This window comes from Crocuta crocuta, unplaced genomic scaffold (assembly GCF_008692635.1).
Source record: "Crocuta crocuta isolate KB4526 unplaced genomic scaffold, BGI_CrCroc_1.0 scaffold219, whole genome shotgun sequence".
Classification (NCBI taxonomy): domain Eukaryota; kingdom Metazoa; phylum Chordata; class Mammalia; order Carnivora; family Hyaenidae; genus Crocuta; species Crocuta crocuta.
In genome coordinates this window covers 4,213,729-4,225,473 of record NW_027551572.1, presented here as the reverse complement: position 1 = coordinate 4,225,473, position 11,745 = coordinate 4,213,729, and the positions used below count along the sequence as shown (strand labels likewise).

At 33.9% G+C, this 11,745-nt stretch overlaps 1 protein-coding gene across 1 annotated transcript in view; it reads right to left on the bottom strand.

The window, feature by feature from the left end:
* Positions 1 to 11,745, bottom strand: part of UBR3 (ubiquitin protein ligase E3 component n-recognin 3) — a 229,040-nt gene that overhangs the window by 142,249 nt on the left and 75,046 nt on the right. Inside the window, exons 8-11 of the mRNA XM_077751180.1 lie at positions 9,583 to 9,713; positions 7,822 to 8,050; positions 2,412 to 2,591; positions 1,710 to 1,843 (exon numbers count right to left, since the gene is read on the bottom strand). Coding sequence (XP_077607306.1) covers positions 1,710 to 1,843; positions 2,412 to 2,591; positions 7,822 to 8,050; positions 9,583 to 9,713 — 674 coding nt within the window. The remainder of the gene's footprint in view (positions 1 to 1,709; positions 1,844 to 2,411; positions 2,592 to 7,821; positions 8,051 to 9,582; positions 9,714 to 11,745) is intronic.

Sequence of the window (11,745 nt, the reverse complement as noted above, 5' to 3'; positions counted from 1 at the left end):
GACTGAAACAGGCTCCAGGCTCTGAGCTGGCAGTCAGCACAGAGCCCGACGCGGGGCTCGAACCCACGAACCGCGAGATCATGACCTAAGCGAAAGTCGGATGCTTAACCGACTAAGCCACCCAGGCGCCCCTAATGTTTATTTATTTTTGAGAGAGACAGAGAAAGAGTGAGTTGGGGAGGGGCAGAGAGGGGGAGAGACACAGAATCCAAAGCAGGCTCCAGGCTTTGATGTGTCAGCACAGAGCCCGACGTAGGGCTCAAACTCAAACCATGAGATCATAACCTGAGCTCAACCAACTGAGCCACTCAGGTGCCCCTATAGTGGAGGATCTTAAATGTCTCTATAGGAAACACAGATGTTACCCTGTAGAAAGATAAGAACTTTTCATGATTTTTAAGCAAAGAAGAGATATGCACAGAGCTTAGAAAAGTAATTTTAAGCACTGGGACAGATTAAAGTAGGTGGAATCTAAATGCAGGAAAACCAGTTAAGAAATTATCTTAACAACCTAGGTTATTTTTAATATGTGAAGAAATAAACTAAAACACAGGAAAGAAGTGGTAGGGAGAATTTCTGGAACAGAAGAGATATTTCATGGTATCTGATTACAGTTTGAACACAGCTGGCACAGAAGGGAGAGAAAGTTTCCATACTGGATAACTGTATATTTTCAGATACCATTAAATGACATAAAGGACTCAGTATGGGCAGATGAATTTAGAAAGTTAGGGGCCTGAGAAAATTCATGTACCTATGTGGAGATCTACATGAATAACCAGACCTTTGTTACTGACTACAGTAACAAAGTTGTAAGTCAGCTGAAGTCACAAGAGAAAATATAAATCTGCTTAAAGGAATCCATATATTTAAACTGTGTATGGAGGAAAGCCTTGTAATAGCCCTGTGAAGAAAGGCAGACTTAAGTGTTCCTTTCTATTTTTTTTGTTTTGTTTTTTAAAAAATAAGGAAAAAGACTGAGACACTCTAAATTTTAAATGAGCTGACCAAGTGACCTAAGTAGAAAGATCAGAATGCAGGGCTTCAAAATATTTCCACTATAAAATCTTGTCCAGCATGCTTAGTGGTACAGGCTGTCAGGTTGGTCTCCATGGGATCCATATAGTAAAATCTCATTCAAGTTCTTGGTTTAGTAGGGTCAGGGAATTCCATTTTTCTGGATTGTTGAAGGATTCAGGAGACCCGTCAAACCAATACTTTAAAATGCAAAGGTAAAATACATGTTTGTACACAAAGACATACACACATGCAATTACAAGTGATCATTTTCTTATCCAAGAATTTAAGAATTTATGTTGCTGCTATGCTACTTTTAAGATTCCTTTTATATACAATTGGAAGCTGTATGAAATGTATATTAATTTTGTGCTTGGAATCTTAAAAATGGAAACTTTCTTGAGAACTATTCTCATTCCTTAAAAGACAATGGGTAAAATGAAGCAATAAAAATGAATGTGGAGATTTACAAAGCTGCAAGGCTATTCATGGTAAGGGAAGGCTGCAAAGCTCTTGAAAATATAATGAACTCCTACCTGCCTAATAATAATTATGTCTCAGGTCTGCTTTCACAGACCTGAATTCACAATTAAACACTGTCCATTAGTATATATGAGTAAACAAACCATATTTTTTCTCAAATCACTTTTTTAAAGGTAAAGACAGAAAGTAACAAAAATATTTCAACATACCCTAACTTTACAGTGTGATAAGAGCCCCCACATTGGCTGTGCACAGGCCTCAAGTTCAGCAGCAAAGGCAGCATAGTAGGTCTGAGATTCAAATTCCACATGCTCATTCAGTTCTCGCTTGTTTAAGTTCATACCTTGCAAAAATTAAAGCAGATATAAACCTTGCCAAATGGAAGCAAGTATTTATATTGAAAGTCAAGTAAAATATTTTTGAGTACCAAACACTTTAATGTACACAAATGGTACAATATGTATAGAAATAAGTAAATATTTAAAATAAAATAATCTAGTCTTTTTGGGAGTTTTTACAAGCTAGGTTTTCTTAGGAACAGTTTGTGAATTATATCTTATACAATATCACTGAATATGTTAAGAAAGTCAAAACTATTTTAATTGATGCTGACTGAAATTTTATGAAATTGTTATAAATCTTTCTTGGGTAATAGATTTAAAAATTCTATCTTAATGGTTTAAAGTGCTTAAAAATTACACTCCTGTTTCCTTTTTAATAATTTGACATTTTTCCTAACTCTGATATATTTTCATAAACACTTGATTAAAGTACTTCCAAATATTAATTAAAATGAGACATTTCACAGGAAACCTGAATGATGTCCTATTATCTTTTACTTAGTTTATTTGATAGTTTTGCATTAGGCATTTTGTAAACTAAAAACTTAACCAAAAAAGTAAAATTCATACCTTGAAAGAAAGATACAAAGTTCATCCATGTAACTAACAAACCATGGTCCTCCAAAAATCTCTTAGCCACACTTTGATGAGAAAGGATATTAATAAAATCACTGACAAGAGGCCAGTAAGTGTTATTCTTCAGTAATGCTTCTCCACAGTTCACTACCACATGTAAACTATTTTCTTCATCTAAAACAGACACAGCCCAGTAATAAATAAGTTTAAAAACAAAACAAAGCGAAAACTTTACCAATGATACAGATTATATATAGGGACATCTAAATTCAAACTCCAGCCGGACATACGGTGTGTTACTTATACTCTGAATCAATTTCCCCATCTGTAAAATGGGGAAAAGACACATACCTTAAGGAAATTAAATGAAGCATTAATATAATACTTAGTACATCATTATAATAATTATGACATGTCTAAATATTATGATACTGAGCTACCTATATGTTCATAAAACCTTATTATTTTCTTGATTTTAACAACATACTGCATTATCTTCAGTTCTAATTGGTAAAATATTTTTATTGTTCGATTAATCTTATTCCACCTTATCAAACAAATCTGTATAAGCTATATATATTTAGTTGCTGTCTTCTACTCAAAAAATACATATAGTTTTTTTTTTTTAGCAAACACAGTGTTTCAAAAATGAAAGATACACACATAAATAAACTTCTTAAGCCTCTAAAAATAATCCTTAAGGTTTAAATACATTATTGTGGGTGGGGAAAAATTAGGCAGGTACAAAATCTTTACTATTAGAAGTTAGAGCATATATGCATTAGCTCTCTTAACCTATTCCAACTTAATTGATTCACTGGACAAACGAGCTCCCCATTCCTACTATAAAACATACTAACCCCAAGATTTTTTAGCATTTCTTAGGCACTTACTTTTTTGTCTCTCAAAAGCTTTGTAATACCTCTCTTTATGCATTCATATTTCATCAGTTTATATATGTTTAATTTAAATTTTATAAGAACAATTAGCATGAACAGAAACAAAAACTGACTCTAGATAAGCATGTATGCTAAAAAATCTTGGAGAAAAATGATAAAAATCTAGGACTTTACCCTCAGGTTGCTTCACAAAGACCTTTATGTTCTAACTCTAAAGAAAATGAAACTGGAAATCACAGATGATGCTTTGCAGAAGTGGTACATGTAAGAAAGATGAGGGAGAACTCCAGTCAAGGAAACTGTAACTTAAAAATGCTTTGCCCAGAATTAACAGATTGGAGACTGAACAGGCATCTCTGTGCTTTAAGTTAAAAATGCACTGTTTAATGCATGCATGTAACCTGTTTTAATGATTCCTCACTTTAATCAAGTTTTTCAACTAACCATCTACTTGTCAAACTCATCAGTGAAGAGGCTTCTATAGCACTTCTTCATTTCCATGCATTAAATTTAGGTTTCAGTCCATGAAATTATTTTACTCAACTCTTAACTTTAATAATATATAAGAACAGGATCCACAAAGTTAAGTATACTCTCTTTTAGTGTCTCTCAATAGGATGAGAGAGGCTATAACTGAATGAAAGAGTAGGGTAAGAGGGCTCTTACAAATCATCCACACCTGAGATTAGAAAGCCCTCTCTGACTGACTACTACTGCCACCACCATGGGCTATAATAGGAAAAGTACAAGAAGTCATAAGAACAAATACAGCTAGAAAAGACTCGCCTAAGGAAATGATGTTTAAATTAAGATCTACAGAATGAAGGAGGAATTAGGATAAGCCAAATAAACTAGGGACGGGAGAGAAAATGGTGTTCTAGGTAGAGGAAGCAATATAAAAAAGGATGAAATCACTGGGACAAAAGAATGCAGAAGACTGGTGGCACAAATGACATCAGAGAGCCTTATAAATCAGCTTCAGGAATTTAGAGTTCACATGAAAAGCATAGCAAGCCACTGGGGGTAGGGTTGAGAGATGGGAACATGATCAGATATGCAGTGTGGAAAGTAACTCAAGGAAGGTGGTGATGACTACTAGTATGAGGCCTAGAGATGGCAATGGCTTGAACTATGGTGGTGGCATGAAGATGTAATGATGAAGAAAAGTGGCTATTTTAAGATGTTTAGAAGATTAAAATGACAGGTTTGGTGATGTTCATTGTATCCACAAGGATTGAGAAGTCAAAAATGACTCCTAGGTTTTTAGGATGGGCAACTGTGTAAGTGGCTGGACAGGGGTACCAAAACATACACTTGTGTACTCACATACACATATTCACACACACTAATAGAAAAGAAGCAGACTTGATAGAGAGATAAGAAGGAGGTCTTGGTATGGACATTGTGGGTTTGAGGTACCTATAGACATCCAAAGAATCTAACTTTATGTACAGTTTGATGTGCAGGACAGGTCAATCTGGGATTGTTACCAACTACAGACACTCCCATAGTTATACAACATGTGGTTTTCAGTTCCTATTTTGCACAGATTGTTTCATAAGACAAATTGTAAAATTTCAGGGACATCAATAATTATGAATTATGTTTGGAATTACAAAGTAGTATGGTGTAGGAATGAATCTAACAGAGTAAAAGTGTAAGGTAGCATTCTACTAGAGGCTTTTTCCTTTTAATCTTTGGCTATTGCTGTGGTCATGTGAATTCTCATTGTATGAGAGTCTATTTACTAACAGTATATACAAAATTTTCAAATAATGTCTAATGAAAATTTATGAAAAAGCCAGGTAGATTAAAAAGTAAAAACAAAGTACAAGGATCCTGTTGCAATATCTGTAGCTAGTTATAGGTAGTTCAAAATATTTAAACCCCATTCTAATACTCAATGTAAAAACTGGAAACTTTATGGTGCTTTTAGAAGACCATTAAGTATGTATCATGAAATGTTATGCTACTTTGGAATAAAACACCATGGGAGCTAAAGATAATTTTAGGCCTTGGCTTAGAAATAATGTAATTTACTGCTAGAAAAAATACATTTGTATTTAAAGATCTTAGCAATGCTACAGATAGCTATTTAGCTTCTAGAAAGTTAAATTTGTGTTGAATTTCCAGGACAGATTAACTGCATTAGAAGGGAAGTATATACAGAAAGCAAAATAAGACTTTGCAATATGATTCAGAAAATATGAGTAAAGTGAGAAGAGCAAAGATACCAAGATCAAGTGTCAAAAAACACCAATGTTGACAGGACAACCCGAAGAGTTCTGGGCCACAGAAAGAATAGATAATCAACAGTATAAAATATTACTGAAAATCAGGAAATATAAGGTCAAAAGGAAGGCCACGGGTTTCCCCATCATGTAGGTCATGGAAAGGGTGACCATATAATTTATTGTATAAACAGGGACACTTTTGAGAGTAAAAGGGATTATATGAATAACTATGTCAGAACAATAGGCATTACTTGAAACTGTTCTGGGAAAAGTAGGACATGTGACCACTGGAGTCATGGACAATTTTGGAGAGATCAACAGAATGATGGAAGTGAACACTAGACCGAGGTCGGTAACTCAGTGACTGAAAAGCAAGGAAACAAACAGTCTTTCAGGAAATCTGGCTGCAGACAAAATATGAGACAGATTCAAACACATCTTCTCAAACATTCTTCCTTGAAGATTAAGTGCAAACTATATACATATATAATTTATATGTTACACACACACACACACACACACACACACACACACACAGCTAAACCACTTAGTCTTTTCAAAAGAGCAGATACTTCTAAATTTTGAAAGTTTTCTAGTCTATAAATTAAAAATACTTTTTGTGAAAAATCTATCTCTAAATATATAATTCTATATATAAGAATATCACTGATAGAACTGAATGATGATAGATACTATTTCAAAACAGAGCAAACAATACATGTAATGTATGTAACTAAATCTCAGAAAGAAGGGGTCATCTTACATGAAGACAGTAAAACTAAAATCCAAAGCAGCTGTTAAGTTTTCCTTTAAAAAAAGTAAAGAAGTATCTTGCTTAATGTAAATAATGTATTATGCTCCCACTATACCCACAATGGAAGAAAGAATCACATAGGGGGCAAAAGAATGGGTTTAAAACACCCAGCCTTACTACTTAGAGCTGTAAAACCATAGATGATTGACTTTAACTCCCTAAGCCCACAGTTCCCTCACCTATAAAATGGAAAAAACAAAATATACTTCTTAGAAGTACTAATGATTAAATGACATAATACAAACAGCACAGCATATAGTGAGCGCTCAAAAGATGGTAGCTATCATATTAGCTAACTATTATAAGCATATATAAGGCACCACACCCTGCACTGAACATATATCAATTTTCAGGCTATTGTATCACAGGAGAAAATAGAGAGACTATCACAATAGACAGAAAACAGGAGCTGATACGCAAAAGGAGTTAACAGTGAACAAGGCAGTTTCAACTACAAGATCTCTCCTCCAAAGCAAATAGAAAGGTCCTAAGATTTAATCTAAGGTACTGTCTGTTGTCAAAGTTTAGCTCCACATGCCAACAAGTGAAGACACAGTACTATCGATGTTGACCTGCCTTGTTTCATGGTTAAGGGCAGATTCTGACATCTGGAGATATGAGTTCCTTGGCTCTGTCATTTACTAGCTGGCTTATCTATGGCAAATGACTTAACCTCTCTAAGCCTCAATTTAACTCATTGGGGGTAATAATAATACCAATCTCAGAGAAGTGCTCAGAAGCTTAACTGAGACAACATATGAATGGTATTAACACAGTGCCTTGTACCTAGCAAATTCTCAAATAATATAAATTATTACAAGGAGGCAAAGTTAAGATGAAAGACCATAGCAAAATGAGAATGGGAGGAGGCCCTAGAAATATGGCAGTTTGAGGAATATCAATCATATAGTGGGTACAAAAGAAAAAAACTAAAGACCTCACTATGAGAAAACAAAAAAGGCAAGATTTATTTCAATTTTTAAATAATAAAACTATAGGTATATAAAAATGTCTGAGGCTGACAGTTAACAAATTTATAATAAAAAAAGAGGAACATGTGTAATAAATAAATGGTTAAGTTATGATAAAGCCATATGATATTAATACCTGCAGTCACTAAAATACACGTTCCCAACATGTACACTATGGTAGTGTATATTTAAAGTATCGTACCATATTTTTAAAGTATTTTTGTATCTGTAAATACACTCCTATCACACAAAAAGACAGAAAAGAAATATCCCCATACGTTAACAACAGTTGTTTGTGAATAACTAAACTATAAGTAATTTTAATGTTTGTCTTTAAATTTTGCTGAAATTTTTCAAAAAATTCTTTAACGAAGATGTATAATTTTATAATACTTTTACATTTATTTTAAGCATATAAGGAGGTTTTTAAGACTAGTTACACAAAGTATACCAATAATAAAACTAATGAAATAATTGTGAGTTTACCTTGTAGCTCACTTTTAATAAGGCAACTTTCCATCATGTATAACAGCACAGTGACCATAATATCCAGCAGCTGACACTCTTCTGTCACCTGTCTGGCTAGCTCTTCATTGCTGAACAACTGAACACTAATATGCACAATTCTGTTAGACATTGTATCTGATTCATGACTCTTCTTCAATGTTTTCATAATGAAAGCATAATGCTGAACAAAAGTTTTTGTAAAAGCAACCTGTAAAGTTTTTTAAATAGGGGAAAAAAACACATTAGTTTAACTGAGAGTTTAACAACACATTTTCCAATACATTATATTAGCATTTTAAAGCTATTATTAGCTTGTGATGATGCCCAAGGTAAGTTTAAAAGGAATTTCAATCATGATGGTAGTCACATTCTTTTTTGGAGGGGGGAGGGGTGATTAGCAAAATACTTGGATGGTTAAAAAAACTTAATAAGCATTTTAATTCATTAAAGTTTTAGAGCATTTATAAATACCATGATTTAAAACTACAAATTTTCACTTTGCTTACAAATAATACCAATTAGCTGATGTCAAAATAGGTGTCACTGTTCTCTTCTTTAACAACAAAATCTAAAGTCTCAGCTAAAAACCATATCAGAGGATGTAATATAACTAAAAAAAAAGGGAGTCAATGTGATTACTCCAAAAGAAATGCATTCCCCTATTTGGTTGGAAAGTTGACCACTACCTGACTAAATAAATACTCTTTCTGGGGCACCTGGCTGGCTCAGTCAGTTAAGTGTCCAACTCTTGGTTTCAGCTCAGATCATGATCTCACGGTTCATGAGTTTGAGCCCTGCATCCTGCTTGGGATTCTCTCTCAAAAAAATAAGTAAACTTAAAAAAATTATTTAAAACATTAAAACAAAAAAAAAATTTCTGTGTAACATGTACATTTCTCCTTGTTTTCTTAACTGGCTTTAATGACAAAAAACAATGGAATTATTCATTAAAGTTTAATTCCTAAACAGGCTTTATTATCTAAACCATAAGAAGAGCTACAGCAAAAAAAACAAAGAACAACAAAAAAACCCAAACAAAACAACTACTACTACTACTACAGCATAATTTATTTTCTTTTCATGCATGAAGTTGTGTCACTTTGCCATAAATACATGGTAGTCACAGGTAAGGGTCCATACCTTCTGGGACTAGAGCCCTCACTACCTACATGTGTATATAGGTCAATACCTGTTCTGTCTTTAACAGTACGGCTAGCAATTACCAGCCCATGATTTTCCCAAACCTAACCCCACAATACAATTTTTAAGTAATCTCTACACCCAACATGGGGCTTGAACTCATGACACCAAGATCAAGAGTAACATGCTCTACCGATTGAGCCAGCCAAGTGCCCCTCTAACCCCACAATCCAAATTCAGTTGCCCCCTTAAACATTCTCATGGCACCTTGTACGTCTCCTTTAGAGAACTTACTACAATTTGTGACTACTCATTTACTTGTGCAATTATGTCTTTGTCCCCCAGGTTCCATGCAGAAAGACTACCCTTAGGAATTCTGCTCTGTAAAGTTGCTTTGCCTTAGAGTTAATGATCCTATACTTTTTGTGCAAACCTTGTTTGGCAACAAAAGAAGCTAGTGCTCTTTATTAGTGTTATATCAGTCCTCAAAGCTACAATAAAATAAGCCACAGCTGAGAAACACATTAAAAAATTTTTCATAATAAAAATGCAAAAATAGGAGAGCAAAGTTCAGAAAGGAAGGAAAAAAAATGTAGATACCTTATACTCTTGATCTGGAAGCATGTTGAGTAAGAAAGTTACCATCTTCTGAGGGAATTCATACTTTATAGTCCAAAACAATAGTTCTTCTAGAAAACTTTTATGTTTCAAAACATCCATTATAGATTGATCTGCATTAAAAAAAAGAATACTTATCACTTAATGATGTAGGTTGCTCATCTCATTTAAACCTTACTATAATTAATAACCCATCAACCTCAAACATCTGAACTATATAAAAATTAAGGACACCCGTTCAGTAATCCGATGATAATACTGACATCATCAATTCAGGTTTCTATAATCTCCATAGCATAAAATTACAAAACACTTAATCATTATATTTTAATAAAAAGCAGTTACTAGAAAAATAATTACTTCTCTTTAAACATAAGCTGTTTATCTAAAATTTTTAAGATGCAAAATAATTATCTTATAAGAACAATAGTGATGGTACTTAATCTCAACAGTAATAACAATTTTAAGTCAAAAACAAAATACTAAAGCCATAAATCCCAAAGTTATTACGTCTTTTTATTTTTTTAATTTTTAGAGAAAAGGGGGAAATTTGTATAGAATTCAGTAATTTATTTCTTCAAAAATGTTCTTCATAAATGAAATACTAACTTTGCTGCAGGAAATAATTACTAATGTATTGCTTATTTAGTATATGGAAGCACTTACTTTTTTTCTGGAAAGAATGTACCAGAAAAAGTATAAAGAGTATTATACATGCTTACTTGCACTGCACTTAAGATACCCTCTTCATGAAGAGAGGAAACAGAAAATGGATGCTCCTTGTGGTGCCTGGGTGGCTCAATCAGTTAAGCAGTCAACTCTTGATTTCAGCTCAGGTTATGATCTCACAGTTCATGAATCGAGCCCCACATCCAGCTCTACACTAACAATGTGGAGCCTGCTTGGTATTCTCTCTCCCTCTCTCTGCCCCCCTCCTCAAAAATAAACAAACATCAAAAAAAAAAAAAAGAAAAGAAGAAAAAAGAAAAGAGGAAGGAAGGAAGGAAGAAAATGGATGCCCCTTTTGTTTTATTTTAAGCGTTTATTTATTTATTTTAAGAGAGACAGAGAGCAAGTGAGCAGGGCAGAGAGGGAACCCCAAGCAGGTTCCACGCCATGAGCATGGAGCTCCACACAGGGTTCAATCTCACCAATCACAAGATCATGACCTGAGCTGAAATCAAGAGTCAGGCGCTTAACCAACTGAGCTTCCCAGGCACCCCTGGTGCCCCTTTTAAATAAAAGTATTCAAAGAAGGATAAAATTATCTACTAGACAGCAAATTTCTAAGGTGAAATGCTACTCACTCCTTGAGGGCTACTTTGTCTCCTGCTAATCTCTGCTTCCTTGCTACACTTAGTCAACAGAAAGGTCTCAACGGGTATATAATGAACTGAATATTTTAATACCTTGGCTATTTCTTTCTCTCAGTTTCTCTAATTTCTTTCCCTAAAAACAACAAGAAAATTCTGACTACTGATTTTTGCTGGACACAAAAACCTTGGGCTATTGCTCTGGATCATCAGGTCTACATAAGAACATTTAAGAGGATATAGCAAGTTATCAACTGACTGGATTGGTTCAGTGATGATGCTTATGCAGGGACTAGGGTTAGATGAGAGGTTTTAAAAAATAATATCGTGTGCACCAAAATACGCAGGAATAGTCCTAACTACATTATAGTTCAAGCTGTCTCACAGGGTAATCTTGAACCATTTTTCAACTAACCTTACCTCAGTGTCACAGTACTCCTATTATTGAATAATGTGGTCACACCACATCTCCTCAGCTCATAGGTCTAAAAATGTAACGGTATGCTCAGTAAGCATACCATCAACAAACATGTCATCACTCTCTTGATTCTTCTATAAAATATTCTCAGTTTAACAGGCTTGAATCAATACTTAATAGACTTAACTTTAACCCAATATTTTTATTAATAATCCATTATTTTCAGAATAATAATTTCATTATTCTGAAGACACTACAATTTCAACTACAGAAAGGCAAAAGTTATGTCCCAATCCCCTGACTCCCTTTCACTGTGCCTTTAGTATAAGCAATATGTAATAGGGATAAAAATATAAATACAATTATACTATACATCCCCTGAGTGGAAACTACTTGATTCTTTATTTTCTAAAT